Genomic DNA, 16,401 nt, shown 5'->3' on the forward strand with positions numbered 1-16,401 from the left:
CATGATATTTTCCATGGATTTGGGTTTAATAAAAATGGAGATTGGGTAAAGTTGTGCAATCTGTAATCTCTTTATGGCATTTCCAGACACATCGAGGATACAATGTTTGCCCTAAAATAGAGGAAATAAAGAAGAAAAACAAGTGAACCAAATATTTTCAATGATATTAAAGGTACACTTCCTACAGGTACAAAATCTGGATTACGGTATGTTTGGATCCTGTTCACTTTAAGCAAACTTGTCATTTCTGTTAGCAAATTTCAGAGGGGAAATAAAGACAATGAATAATGGCTATGAATAATTAATTTCTATTTTCAAATATTACATTTAAAAAGGAATGAAAATATAGTTACCTTACTTTTAGCTTTCACAGACCAATCTCAAAATGGCAACAAATATGGGGTTCCAACTTTTATTTTGCCAAGAAAAACAACTACCCTAAGCTACCTTACCATTACCATAATTTCATAAAAGAATATACAATCAACAAGACAGTAAAAAGCCTAAAACGAAGGAGAATCTTTAAAATTAAATACATTTAAATTTATAAAACCTCACTACCACTAATTTTTTCTTATTTTATTGGGGACTAGCAAAAACTTGAGCATACACTGGCAACTGGGAACCCCACTTCTGGATTTAAGATATTTTTCTGACATGCTTATATTCACTTACAAAGGCCGTGTGGATTTTTATCTTTATGAGGGGTGTTTCCATGTTAAATAGGGTAGTAATAGTAATCATAACTTACCAAATAAATTTTATTATAACATTTTAAATCAGGTACTGCCTCATAATACATTTCTTAAAAAAGACTCATTTGTTTAAGAGAATAAGAGCATGCATGAGCTGGGGGAAGGACAGAGGGATAGAGAGAGAGAATCCTCAAGTAGACTCCCTGCTCAGTGTGGAGCCTGATGCAGTGATTGATTGCAGGACCTTAAGATCATGACCTCAGCTGAAATCAAGAGCTGGACACTAAACCAGATGAGGCACCCAGGTACCCTTCATAATGCACTTTGTGATCCAAGGGCTTAGGTATACTTTAATGAACAATTTCAATTTAGTATATATTTATTAATATAAATATATATAAATATATATATTAATATATATTTATTTATTATTTTAGAGAGCAAGAGCAGGTGGGGAGAGGAAGGAGAAGGAGCGAGAATCTCAAGCAGACTCCCCACTGAGCAGGGAGCTCAGGGTGGGGCTTAATCTCACAACCCCGAGATCATGATCTGAGCCAAAACCAAGAGTTGGACATTCAACCACCTGAGCCACCCACATGTCCCAGTAGGAATATTTAAAATAAAAAAATTATTAAGACTTCAAACACAGAGAAAATAATAGATACACACGAACCTACCACCTTTTATTACATATTAATATTTTACACGATCATGTACAAATTTATAAAAATCCTACACTGAAACAATAACATTCTATCATGTTTGCTTTATTTTATTCCTCCCTATATATGTACAAAGCAGTCTGAGTAAATTGGAGACATAATACTTTTTCATCCCCTATTTCCTAAAAACAATGACATCTCTTACATAACCACAGTATAATTTCAGTTGGCCATGTAATGTCCTTTACTGCAAGAGAAAAGAAAATCCTTGGTTCAGGATCCAATCCAAGATCATACACCGCATTTAGTTGTATAATGTCTTGTTAGTCTATCAGGCTGGCACAGTTCTTTAGTCTGTCTTTCATGATCTTGGTATTATTATTTTTTTTCAAAGAATATGCCTCAACGTAGGTGTGCCTGATGTTTCCCATCAGATGACATGTTACACATTTTGGCAGGAATACCACAGAAGTGATGCCATATCTTTCAGATCAAGAGGCATATGATATCTATTTGTCCCATTACTAGTGATATTAAAATTTTTTTTATATTTATTTATTTATTTATGATAGTCACAGAGAAAGAGAGAGGCAGAGACACAGGCAGACAGAGAAGCAGGCTCCAGGCACCGGGAGCCTGACGTGGGACTCGATTCCGGATCTCCAGGATCGAGCCCTGGGCCAAAGGCAGGCGCCAAACCGCTGCGCCACCCAGGGATCCCACTAGTGATATTAATTTTGATCACCTGTTTAAGGTTTTATCTACCATGCCTCTCTATTATAAAATTAGTATTTTCCCCTTTGTAACTAGTAAGTTTTTTTTGGGAGGGTATGTTGAGATGTAAATAACCTGTTTCTCATTAGATATTAATTCACTAACTGATTTTATTATCACACACTGAGAGTTCTTGCTTGAAACAGTTTTTACCACAGTGGTTGTCAATATCATCATTCCTTCTACCTTTATTAGGAGATATTCTAATGTTAAGGCGAAGCTACTCTTCTATCTCATTTATTTATTCATGTGTATATGCAATGATACCATTATGGACTCTTGGATCCATATTTTACTCTTTATGTTATAATCAGTTATCATCATCATTTATTTTAACATTCAAGTTACCCAGAGTTGGCCGCATGGGGGCTCCACAGAGTGGCTTCTGGGGTTTTACATATCCACATGATTCTGCGTGACATCCTTGTGCAGAGGCCATGTTAATCTCTATTTTCCAATTTCAGTATGTGTGCTGCTAAGGTGAGCACATCATTTTTTTTAAGGTTTTATTTATGTATGTATATATGTATGTTTGTATTTATTTATTTGAGAGAGAGAGAGAGAGAGAGAGAGAAGCAGGCTCCGTTGCTCAGCACAGACCCCAGTGCAGGGCTCAATCCCACAACCCTGAGATCATGACCTGAGCCAAAATCAAGAGTGGGACACCTGCTGAATGAGCTACCCCGGCGCCCCATGAGCTTTACATCTGAATTTTACCTTCTGCCACCTTATTCTGTTTTTTTTTTTTTTTAAACATGTCTTTCATTTTATAAGTCTTTAATTTTATAATGAATTTATAAAATTATAAAATATTTTACAAAACAAATTTCATGATATTTTATGATAGGTTTTGTATGGTTTACCAGGTATATTATAATTTGAAAATAGAACTAGTTTTACTTCTCCCAACTTTTATGCCTCTAATTGCTTTCCAACCTTAACAGCATTGACTAACACCTTAAGTACAATGAATACCTTGAGTATTATGCTGAATAGCAGGAGATCATACACATCCTTGTCTTGTTCCTCAATAATGGAATTGCCTCGTATTTTGCCTTGTATTTCTCATATTAAGGATTTAAAACTAAGAATATCAGGCAGCCCGGGTGGCTCAGCGGTTTAGCGCCGCCTTCCACCCAGGGTGTGATCCTGGGGACCTGGGATTGAGTCTCATATTGGGCTCCCTGCATGGAGCCTGCTTCTCCCTCTGCCTGTGTCTCTGCCTCTTGTGTCTCTCATGAATAAATAAAATCTTTAAAAAAAGTATACAATTTAAAATATTTTATATTTGAGAGAGTGTGAGCACAAGTGGGGGAGGGGCAGAGGGAGTAGCAAACTCCCTTTGGAGCAGGGAGCCTGGCATGGGGCAAGATCCCAGGAACCCCAGATCATGACCTGAGCAGAAGGCAGACACTTAACTGACTGAGCGACCCAGGCATTCCTAGAGTACACATTTGATAAGTTCTGATATGTATGTACCCTGGAATCATCATCAAAATCAAGATAATATATTAATCACCCTCAAAAGTTTCCTCATGCCTCTTTGCAACTTCTCCCTCGAGTCCCTTCCCAAGCAACTGCTGGTCTCCTTTTTGTTATCACAGATTATCTTTGTATGGACATATGCTTTCCTTTTTCTTGGGCAAATATCCAGAAGTGGATCATAAGCTAGGTGTATGCTTAAACTGTTTTTCTTATATCTTATTTATTTATTTAGAAAGCATGTGCATGCAGGCGTGGGGGGGTGGGTAGAGAAAAGGTGGAGGAGATGGGAGACAATTTTAAGCAGGCTCCACACCCAGTGCAAGCCCAATGCTGATGTCAGGTTCAATCTCATAACCATGAGGATCATGACCTGAGCTGAAATCAAGATTCGGACGTGTAACTGACTGAGCCACTGAGGCATCCTCAAACTGATTTTCAAAGTGGATGTATATTTCATATTCTCACCTTGTGGAGTATGAGGGTTACAAATGCTCCATGTCTCTGTCAAAACTTGGTAACAGACAGTTAAAATTAATTTAGCCATTCTATTTCTTTTTAAGATTTTATTTATTCATGACAGACATACACACAGAGAGAGGCAGAGACACAGGCAGAGGGAGAAGCAGGCTCCATGCAGGAGCCCGATATGGGACTTGATCCCGGGTCTCCAGGATCACACCCCAGGCCAAAGGCAGCACTAAACTGCTAAGCCACCAGGCTGCCCTAATTTAGCCATTGTAATGGGTGTGTGGTGGAACCTCATTATGGTTTTGATTTTTATTTCCTTAATGACTGATTATGCTGAATGTCTTTTTATGTGTTTACTGGCCATTGTCTTTAGAGAAATGCCTTTTTGAATACTTTGCCCATTTAAGTTGGGCTGTCTTTATTACTGTGTTTTAAGAGTTCTTTTTTTTTTTTTTTTTAAGATTTTATTTATTTATTCATGAGACACACACAGATTGAGGCAGAGACACAGGCAAAGGGAGAAGCAGGCTCCATGCAGGGAGCCTGATGTGGGACTCAATCCTGGGTCTCCAGGATTAGGCCCTGAGCCAAAGTCAGACGCTCAACTGCTGAGCCACCCAGGCGTCCCATAAGAGTTCTTTACAATATTCTGGATACAAGTCTCATGAGATACATGATTTGAAAATATTTTCTCCTAGTATATGGCTTGTCTTTTTATTCTCTTAAAGAGTTTTTTTCAAGAACAGAAGTTTTAATTTCAACGAAATCCAATTTATTTTTTTTCTTTTATGGATTGTGCTTTCAGTATATATTATCTTAGAAATCTTTGCCAAACCCAAAGTCCTGAGGATTTTTCTATGTTTTCTTCTACAAGGTTTATAGTTTTAGGCTTTACATTTATGATCTATTTTTAGTTAAAAATTTTAAAAAATATCTTATTTATTTATTCATGAGACACACAGAGAGAAACACACACACACAGGCAGAGGGAGAAGCAGGCTCCATGCAGGGAGCCCAACATGGGACTTGATCCCGGGTCTCCAGGATCACGTCCTGGGCTGAAGGCAGCGCTAAACCGCTGAGCCACCCAGGCTGCCCTTTAGTTAATTTTTGTATATGATGTGAGGCATGGCTAGTCAATCATTCTAGTATCATTTATTGAAATGATTTATTGAAATCACTTTCTCTGAATTGCCTTTGCACTTTTGTCTACAGTTGTCCATATATATGCTGGTCTATTTAAGGATTCTCTTAGAAGTAGGTTCTGCTGATCTAATTGTCTTCAGGCCAGTACCATAGTATCCTGATTAATGTATTTTTATAAGTCTCAAAATCAAGTACTGTGAATCCTTCAGATCTTTAATTTTTTTCAAAGTTGTTTTGGCTATTCTAGATTTTTGCATTTCCTATGAAATTAGAATTAGTATGTCATTTTTTATAAAAAGGTCTCAGATTTTGATTGGGGTTGTACTAAATTTAAAAGTTCAAATCAGAGGTAACTGACATCTGAATAATATTAAGGCTTAGAAACCACAAACATGATGTATTTCTCCATGTATTGAGGTCTTTAAAGCAGATTTATTTCTAAGTATTTAATATGTTTTGATGCCACTATAAATAATGCTGTTTTTCAAAATGTCAACTTATGGCTGGTCTAAGTACAAAGGAATACAATTGACTTTTGTATAATGAATGATACTACATCCTTCATTCTTGCTAAAGTTATTAATTCTAGTAGTTTTTTTTGGGTAGATTCTATCACATTTTTTACATAGACAATCATATCATCTGCAAATGAACACAATTATACTTTTTCCTTTCCAATCTGAACAAATTTTCTTTCTTCTTGACTTACTGCATGGCTAGGGCCTCTAGTATATAGTATAATGCTGAAAACAAGTGGTAAAAATGGATATTCTTGACATGTTTCTGATGGGTGTTTGATTTTGTTGAATGCTTTTCTTGAACTACGGAGATGACTGTATGATTGCCTTTTTAGTTTAATATGGTGAGTTACACTAACTGATTTTCTAATGTTTAAATTTACCTTACACTCACTGCATAAGCCCTACGTGGTCATGGCATATTATCTTTTTAATATATTGTTAAAATTCAACTTGCTAAATTTTTGTTTAGAATTTCTGCATCTGTGTTTTCAGGTTTTGAAAGTTAGGTAATGTTGGACTCAAGAGACTGAATTGGGAAGTATTCCTTCTTTTTAAATTTTATGGTAGAAAAATGGGTATTAGTTCTTCCTTAAGTGTTTGGTGGAATTTATTAGCGAAGCCATCTGGGCCTGGAGATTTTTTTGTTGTGATTTTTAAATGTAAATGAAATCAATCTCTTTTAGTAGACAGGTCTATTCAAGTGGTCTGCTTCTTCTTATGTGAGCTTACGTAGTTTCTTTCAAGGATATTATCCATTACATCTAAATTGTTGAACTTTGTGGTATAAAGTTGCTCCTAATATTCTGATTTTTCTTTTAATATTTATATATTCTATCATCTCTCTCATTCCCTATATTGGTAATTTGCTGTCTTTTCTTTATTTCCTGATCAGTCTCGTTAAAGGTTTATCAATTATTTTGATCTCAACCAGTTTTTGGTTTCATTATTTATGTTTTTCTGATTTTTATTATTTCTTCCGTCTGCTTATTACATAGTTTCTGTTTTTATTTACAGTATGTCCTCCATTTCTCTCTTTCTAGCCTTTTACACTTGGCATTTATTCTTATTCAATTTTGTTTGGAAAAGTTTTTAAGGCTATGAATTTTCCTTTGATTACTGTTTTAAGAGTCTCATGCTCTACCAACCGAGCTAGCTGGGTGCCCTTGATTACTGTTTTAAATGTATCCTGTGGATTCTGGTATGTATTTTCATTAAGAAAATCTATAATTTCATTTTATATTTTCTTTCACATAAGAGTTAATAGGTAGTTTTAAAATTTATAGTTTGCTATGCCTTACATTTTTTTTTTTATTTAAGATTTTATTTATTCATGAGAATACACAGAGAGGAGAGAGAGGCAGAGTCACAGGCAGAGGGAGAAGCAAGCTTCATGCAGGGAGCCTGACGTGGGACTCAATCCCGGGTCTCCAGGATCACACCCTGGGCTGCAGGTGGCGCTAAACCGCTGAGCCACCAGGGCTGCCCTGCCTTACTGTTTTTGATTTTCGAATCATTTATAATATTTCTAACTTTGTGGAACTTTCTAATATTTTCTTCTCTACATGGTCTGCGTAAGAAACAGCTTGCTGTGGGGTGTCTGGGTGGCTCAGTCAGTTAAGCAACTGCCTTCAGCTCAGGTCATGATCCTGGTCCTGGGATCAAGCCCCACATTGGTCTCCCTGCTAGGAGGGAGACTGCTTCTCTGTCTCCCTCTGCCACTAACCCTGCTTGTTCTCTCTGTCAAAAAACAAAACAAAACACAATAAACAAAAAAAAAAACCTTAAAGGAAAAAAAATAGCTTGCTGTGATTTGTTTACTTTTCCATTTGTCAGTAATTTGAAGTTTGAACATTATCTTTCAGGTAGGGTGAAGATGTGGTTTTTTACATTTTTTAAAAATTTAAAAGAGACACAACATTATAAATAAAGCTAAAGCTACAAATTCCTTCCCTCACCTCCCAAAGAAAAACCACTGCAAAATGGTTTTGTATACTTCAGAAGTAGATGTGTATCATTCCCATGCATGTTTTTATGTTACTAAATATGTATCCATAAACTGTATAGCCTGTTGTTATTTTAGTTTATATAAATAGTATCATACTGTATATTTTCTTTGCAACTTTATTCATTCACCATTGTATTCTGAGATTTATTAATGTAGATATGTTGCACTAGTGAATAATCTAGTTTATGCACTCCAGCTGCTATACGGCACACTGCATGAATAAGTAACAATTATCATTCTCCTTTGTTGATTCCAATTTTTTACTATTATAAAGAACTACTATGAACATCTTTATACATGTTCATCTTGAGTAAATTTCTACTTAGATACCAAGAAAGCAAATTTTTGAGAGTGTCTGAGTGGTATAGTCTGTTAAACATCTGACTCTTGGTTTCGGCTCAGGTTGGTTGTGAAGATCCAGCCCTGAGTTAGCAGCCACAATCACCATGGAGTCTGCTTGAGTTTCTTTCTCCCTTTCCCTCTGCCCCTCCTGCTCATGCTTTCTCTTTCTCCCTAAAATAAACAAATAAATCCTTAGAAAAAAAAAAAAAGAAGTTTTTGACTCATAGGGTATGAGCATTTATTAGATACTGCCAAAGTCTTAAAAGAAGTTTTACTAATTTATATCCCCACTAATAGTGCTCGCTTCGGCAGCACATATACTATATCCCCACTAATAATACCTAAGTTTCCTATTTTCCCAAGTTCTTGGCATCACTAGACATTTCCATTTTTTCAATTTTTAAAACTTATCAGAGCTAATTAAACCTCTTATATAAAGAAGTATTTATAGATGGAAACTGAGATGCTGAATTACTGCTTTATGTTTTATAGGTATTCCATTACTGAGTCTTAAACTACTAGTTTTAAAGGTATAAAATATTTTTAAATATTTTATTTATTCATGATAGACACGCAGAGAGAGAGGCAGAGACACAGACACAGGGAGAAGCACGCCCCCAGCAAGGAGTCCGATGTGGGACTCAATCCCAACCCCAGGATTACGCCCTGAGCCAACAGCAGACGCTCAAATACTGAGCCACCCAGGTGTCCCAGTATAAAATAATATTTTTGATGTTTATTTTCTAGGCCCAAAGAATAATTTAACCATAGCAGTGTGCCTGGAGTACAATGCTTTGGCTTTACCATAAAATTGCTTTAACCCAATGTTAATATCATCAGACTACTCTGAAGGATTTTTCAGAAAATCTGTTGCTGTTACAGTGCTGCTGAGTATTTTTTACACTGTTGTTAATTAAGTGTGACTATCCAGGAGGAATTTTTGTGTAGTCTCAGGACAGGAGCAACTACATGTATCTTGAACATCTGGTTCATTTTTATTAATGAACACTGTTGGTCTTAGCTCTTTAATTATGCTAGATGTTGGAAAGCTATTGCTAAATACAAGGTCTATTCTAGCAATGTATAGGCCTTAAAATAATAACCTCGCTTCTTAAATTCATGTTACCATTTCTGTTCTCATTTTCTTTGTTAATCTTTATCTGCTTTATTTTTTTCTGTGGGGAGGTGGTAAGAGCAGAGGGAGAGAGAATCTTAAGCAGGCTCCATGCCCAGTGTTGAGCCTGATATGGGGCTTGATCTCACGACCCTAAGATCATGACCTGAGCTGAAATCAAGAGTCAGATGCTCTGAGCCACCCAAGTACCCCTGGATCTACTTTATTTTGTATGCATTTTTCTAAGCCACCACAATTAAATATTCAGTTGAATAAATTCATTACCCTAAGTAAAATGATCAATGCTATAACATTTATATTTAAAAAAATGAATTAAAAGTTTCTATGCCATCATTCTTTTTTTTTTTAATTTTTTAAACTTTATTTATGATAGAGAGAGAGAGAGAGGCAGAGACACAGGCAGAGGGAGAAGCTGGCTCCATACACCGGGAGCCCGATGTGGGATCTGATCCCAGGTCTCCAGGATTGCGCCCTGGGCCAAAGGCAGGCGCCAAACCGCTGAGCCACCCAGGGATCCTGCCATCATTCTTTTATACTGTCAAAAACATATCTGATTAGAAAATATATTCTGAAAAAAAAAAAAAAAAAAAAAAGAAAATATATTCTGGGATCACTTTGGTGGTTTTTTTTTTTTTTTTTTTTAAAGTTTTTATGTTTAGTAATTTCTACACGCAACATGGGACTCAAACTTAACAGCTTGGAGATCAGGAGTCGCAAGCTTTACCAAATGAGGCAGTAAGGCACCCCTGGTGCTTACCTTTTCTGCTACTTCCCGCACAGACTGAACACTTGTTCCATACAGATGGTTGTTATACTGGCCAGCTTCAATAAATTTATGTTCCTGAATATCTTTTTCCATCTGCTCTCTTGAAGTCACAAAATGATAATCTCTTCCATCTACCTCATAGTCTCGCTTTGGTCTAGTTGTATCTTTAATAGAAAATAACTTGAGGATGTGTTTAGTATTAAAAACACAACAAATCCATTCTCTGCTTCAATAATTGTCTTGTAAAGTTCAACACAATGGGAATTAATTGAAACTTAAAAGCAAAATATGGAGGAATTAACTGATAACTTAGCATAAAATCATTAAAGAAATGGTACTGTTTCTTTTTACCATACATGGTGACGAAATGATAAAGAAATAATTAAGAATTTTTATGTGGTTTACTCACGAGGAACACATGATCCAAATTTGTCAGGAAATTCTGAGATCAAGTCATCATTTATCCTGTCTTTCATAGGTCCCAATATGATCACTGGTCGAGTATAATTAACTATAAAGATAAACTGCATGTTAAAAGGAGTAAACACTCAACAAACAACAATGTACTTTAGAGAACAAAAGTATCCTTAGATATTATAAAAAAATGTTTTTCTTTCTCCACCAATGATGCCTAACTTGCTAGTTTATAAACCTTTACGGAGATCTTTTTTTTTTTTTTTTTTTTTTAAAGATTTTATTTATTTATTCATGAGACACACAACAGGAGACAGAGCCAGAGACACAGGCAGAGGGAGAAGCAGGCTCCATGCAGGGATCCTGATGTGGGACTTGATCCCAGGACCCCAGGATCACGCCCTGAGCTGAAGTCAGACGCTCAATCGCTAAGCCACCCAGGTGTGTTCCCCTTTACTAAGATCTTAAACTTAAGTCAATCTCTCCTATTGGAAGTCACACATTTGATAATTCAATCAAGTTAAATTAAGAATTTTAGCAGATAGTGTTTCTATACATTGCTAATATCTCATTACAAATGAGAAGACAGTTTACTGTTTACTGATCCTTTTTGAAGTAGAAATTGTTAGGAAGGAGATCAAAGAAGGGGGGAAAAAGTGGGTTACACTTTACACTGGATTGTAAGGAATCATGCTAGAAGCAGGGAGATTGACAGTATGAATCAGAATTAACATTATGGTAGCAGGGATGAAAAGAAGGTTTTAAGTAAGGAAGATATGAGAGAAGAATAAATAGGGCCTAGAAAGTGATTGGACAAGGGAGAGGAGAAACAGAGAAAGATCAAAGATGTTTCCAAAATTTTGAACAAGGGTCACTGAAGGGCAGTGATGCAATCATGAGCACTGGAAAGAAGTTGCTGAGGAAATAAAATAGCAATATAAAACAGTTAAAATGACCAGATCTAACTTACTGTGAACTAAACCATGTTTCATAAAATACATATAACAAATTTCTATAGATATACAGAAAAAAATATACAGCAAAATTCTAATAAAACATTATTTTGAGGTGTCAGACTTATTTTCTAAGCTAAGAGGCATATTTTTCTAGATTATAAAACATCAAAAGGCTTCACAAACCTTCTTGTTGATTCACTGGCTCATAAGATAAGACATATTCTTCTTGACCACCTATTAGTTTAAAATACAGATGAGAAAGTCTATTAAGATAACTAATGCTAATTTATTTCTTCATATGTAACATATAAATTACTAGGACTTTCCTGAGAAAATAGCAAAAATGTGGAAAAAGATACTTTATAAATTATTTGTGGCAAGATTAAGTTAAAGAAGGAAGTGGCAAATTATGAAGTCATAAATTTGATAAATGTAAAAACAAAATATAACTGTGTTAACAACTACTTTTCTGTTATTCTGTCTTTTAAATTCTAATTAGATCCATTTAAACCTTAATTTGTGATGTCATGATACTACTTTATTTAGAAGCTATTAAATCTCTTAAAGATTAATACTTTAAAGAACAGTTCTACATAAGTGTGTATTTATGTAATTTACTGCTATTAAGAATATGCTGCTATTTTGATCCCACCAGATATAATATTTAATAGGATATATATACATATTTTTGTAATTACAGCTATCTTATAATAAGAAATTTTAATGTAAAGGTCAAACTATTGTTACTATTTCACTGATGAAAAAACTTTACTAATTGTTCTAATAATTCATTTATTCAATTAAAAATAACATTTAAAATGAGTTTTAAAAAGCTTTAGATAAGAGCATTCCTTTCTTCTAGAATGGGATGCTCACAATTTATGAATTTCTCAATAAGGCCAATTAGATCTTCAAAAACATCAATAACAACCCAAACCTTTTGGATAAAACTAAATCCTTTCCTTTCAACTCCAACTACGAATCACATAAGATAGTAAATGAAATAAAGTAGATTTTGCTTTGATTTAAAAGCACTTTAGAAATTAAGTCCTCTAAGATTAAATTAAAGGTTTAGAGCTTAAGAATATACTCAATAAAAAACTTTACAAATTGTATCTGGACTCAGTAAAAGGAACTCAACGAGTTAAAAATGCTAATTCTCAACACACACACGTACAGAAAACAAACTAGGAAGGACTTTTACTTCAAGTGGTTCAATGAAAACAATGTTGGATAACATATTTGAGGATTTTCTCCTTGATTATCGAGCTTCCACAGCAAATTTTTCACTAAATTTGGCATTGGTTTATATCATATATATGCAGCTGTAGATCTTTTAAATGTATATACTGGCTTTAAAAGTGTATTTTACTGTTTTAAAAGTGTCCTTTCCTGTCTTAAAAGTGTGTTTTACTGTTTTATTATCATAATATATAAAATATATACTTACAAGTTGCTTGAAAAAATATTGTATGTAAAACATGGTTTACATATTACAAAAACATGCAATATGAAATTCCACACCTAATAATTCATGCAAATGATGAGACAGACAATATATACTTTCATTACCTCTTTCTTTTTTTTTTTAGTCTGGAAAGCTACTCAACTACTCTGTGGTGAATTCTAATTATATATTAATAAAACACTAATAAATCACATTCCCATACCAAAAAACCAAAATTATGTAACTATAACGCAAAAAATAACTACCAATCAAATGAGGGTTAAAAGTATATATTGTGAACATGAAAAATATCAGAGACTGATGTTAACAGGGTAGACCTTTTGAGCAGCCATACTCATCTGTAATCAAGATTACTTTCATATTAGACAGCAGTAAAAAAAAAAGTTAGAAAAGCAATTTTAATTTTTAAGATACCACAACTGATAATATTCATGTATTTCCCCCCTCCTCCCATGCCCAAACCTGTTAAAAAAACTTCACATGCTTGTATAGTTCACTTAACAATATTATATACAAGAATGTAACATAGGATACCAAAAAAGATATCAGTATTATTGTTTGAGCAACTGTTGAAGATTTTTCCTTCATCTTTTACGTTCACTAGAAGCTGGTAATAAACAAGAACTTGATCTAGATCAATACTGGTGACAAAGAATAAAAAAGGAAATAAAGCTAACTATAATTTAGCACTACTGAAAAACACTTTAATTCTCAAATTAAAAACAATTACTAAAGAAAATGGCAAAAATACAAGTTTATTTCTCATTTAACTAGATATTTTCTTGTAAAAGATACACACACACATACACACATGTGTACTATGTACACAAATAGCACTGCTTGTAAAAAGGATTTTAGAGATTTATTAAAATTTTGGAAATTAACTTTTGTACATATAGTATGACTTTATTTTTCAAGTATAGATATTAGTTGGCTTTCCCTGATTTTAAAATATTAAGCATCTAATGTTCAGTTTTTTGAATGTATCACTAAGACAAAAACCTCCCAAAGGATATATATTACTTCTGATTACAAAAGAACAAGTAACTTAAAACACTTACGGTAACTACTTTCACTATCGCTGGCATTAGAAGTTATATGCTCTGAAATTGGAGGACAATGGAAAAAATTAAAAAAGCAAATTATCAAGATAAACACAAGGCGACATTACAAATGTTGAGATATAAATCACACATACTCAAAGAATTTTTAAAAAGCATTTCTGATTTTCTTTGAAAAGTTTTTTCCCCCAAATAAATAGGAATTAGGAAGGAAAAAAACCTGTGATTAAGGACAATGCTCCATTTTTGTACAACACAGTTTATGAACAAAATCTATGACAAATATCCAGTAGAATATAACAGGGCAAAGTGATCCTAAATTAGTCCAAATGTAGACACAGAACCCAAAAAGAGAAAATGCAGTTGACACCATTTGATTTATGAAACAGTAATGACCGACGAGAGACAAGTTATATTTGAGCAGATACCCATTTTAATGAAGGGATATCTTAAAAAATAAGTGATCTTATTTTGCTTTTTAAGTTCAGCTTCTTTCTTGTTCCTGAAATGAAATCCTTGTTTTTGAGATCATACGGATAACACATTTTAGATGTTATAGATTCATATACTTCAAAAAAAGTCAAATGGAAGGTAATTATAGAAGGTGGGATTGTATTTTAAAACAGACTAGTATTTCTGAGAAACTCTGTTTTGATGAAACTGACAATGGCTGCTTTGCAAAACAAAAAAATTAAGCAAATACATTTACTTGTAAATTGCCTGGCATCTCCTTGAAAGCAACCCCATTTTATAACTTGTTTGGTAAATACCAGGTACTTTCCCCATATAAATGTAATCTTGATTCTCTCAATAACTATCTTCCGTTGAGTATAAAAAAATTATTTATAAAAACTAAGAAACAAAATTTTCCATAGGAGAAAGAGAAATTTACATTTCTTACATGAGGCAGGGAAAAAAATTTTAAAGGATAAGGAAACAGCTTGAGGAGAAATATCTGCTGTATCATACCACCCACAGAATCTCCTAAAATCAAGATGCACTACTGAAAAGTTCTGAGAGTGGTAGAATTTAAAGATTTCAAATGAAGGTAATAGTTCCTGAATTGCTGTCATAGTGAAAAATAAGTCTGCTATTCTAACCTGTTAAAACAAGATATAATTTTCTTTCTCGCTTTTTAAAAATTGCAGTATAGTTGACATAAGATATTGTCTTAGTTTCAGGTTAAGGATGTAACTTTCTTAATTATGATTATGTATATTTTAAATACAGCAGAGACATTAAAAATTATGATTGTACAACATGACAGGCACATGTAAAATGTTTTTTAAAAGTTTATATTTAAAAATTTCTTCCCATGTTATCACATGTATTTTAAAACAATCATCTGAAATTGTTGTATAATGCTCTATTGAACTGATAAATCATAATTTACTACTTATTACTCAGACATTTTAGTTTGCTTTATTTTCCACAAACATCAGTAATTATTAGGAATGTCTTCATTTATACAGCTTTTTATCCGTTGTCCCATTTCCTTAAAGTTCATTCCCTGAAGTAGGAACGACACACAAAATTCTTAAATTTATAGTAGGATTAGTATTATACTACAATCTCTAATATGTAAAAGAGAGAAACATTTGTTACTGCAATGGAGTGAGTGAAGGGGGAAGGTAAAGTGGAAGTATAGAAGAAACAAAATTAACAAAATTCTGAGTTGACAACTGAATACTCAATAGGGTTTATTTTACTATTCTTCTACTATCGAATATATTTGGCTATGTTATATAGTAAAAAGTTAGTTACTACAAATCTCTTTTCTGTCTTCTACTCATTTCAAGTTCTCTAAATATACTAATAGTTGCTATGAAATCAAATTCTTCAAGTTCTTTCAAGCATCTTTTCATGCAACTCTATAATAAAATTCTGCTGTTCAAAGCATGGCCCTTCATCATCACGGCTTGGGAGTTTATTAGAAAGGTAAAATGCTTTTTTTCCTTGATAATTAAAAATACATTTTTAAAGAAACTTCATCAAAAAAGGTATTCAAATATCCAATAAACATATAAAAAGGTGTGCAAGTTTTTCCTGTAATTTTCCCCTATAATTACTTATCAGAGAAATGCAAAAAGAAGCCAAAATGGCTATCTTTACCATCCATCAGAATGGCTAAAATGAAAAAATAAAGAGATATGCCAAATACAGAAAAGAAATGTAACAACTGGAACTCGTAAGGGCTGGGGGTGGCAAAATTGGTACTGGTGGGGGTGGCGAAATTGGTACAACCACTGTGGAAAATTATTTAGCAGTACCTACACTAAAGCTCAACAGATGTATAGTATGCATGACCTAGCAATTCCTTTCCCAGTATTTCCCCAACAGAAAGGCATATATATGTTGACCAAAAGACATAATACAAGAATGTTCAAATCAGCATTATTCAAAATAGCCCTAAATATAGGTTTATTTATAAATCTGAGATAATACACATAGTTTTGTATTTTTTCAATTATATGAGCATTTAAAACAATGTCATGTTTTAATA

At 33.7% G+C, this 16,401-nt stretch overlaps 1 protein-coding gene and 1 pseudogene across 22 annotated transcripts in view; both read right to left on the bottom strand.

Annotated features, from left to right (window-relative positions):
* The window catches only part of DLG1 (discs large MAGUK scaffold protein 1), a 236,839-nt gene that overhangs the window by 9,229 nt on the left and 211,209 nt on the right, over positions 1-16,401 (bottom strand). For 11 of the 22 annotated variants that reach the window (XM_038583204.1, XM_038583194.1, XM_038583199.1 and 8 more), the window contains 6 exons: positions 13,899-13,940; positions 13,155-13,190; positions 11,553-11,603; positions 10,409-10,510; positions 9,991-10,163; positions 2-111 (listed from right to left, as the gene is read on the bottom strand). In XM_038583204.1, coding sequence (XP_038439132.1) covers positions 2-111; positions 9,991-10,163; positions 10,409-10,510; positions 11,553-11,603; positions 13,155-13,190; positions 13,899-13,940 — 514 coding nt within the window. The remainder of the gene's footprint in view (position 1; positions 112-9,990; positions 10,164-10,408; positions 10,511-11,552; positions 11,604-13,154; positions 13,191-13,898; positions 13,941-16,401) is intronic. The other 11 variants (XM_038583205.1, XM_038583203.1, XM_038583202.1 and 8 more) reach the window with 1 other exon arrangement.
* LOC119867396 lies at positions 2,519-2,619 on the bottom strand (annotated as a pseudogene).

This window comes from Canis lupus, chromosome 33 (assembly GCF_011100685.1).
Source record: "Canis lupus familiaris isolate Mischka breed German Shepherd chromosome 33, alternate assembly UU_Cfam_GSD_1.0, whole genome shotgun sequence".
Taxonomy (NCBI): Eukaryota; Metazoa; Chordata; class Mammalia; order Carnivora; family Canidae; genus Canis; species Canis lupus.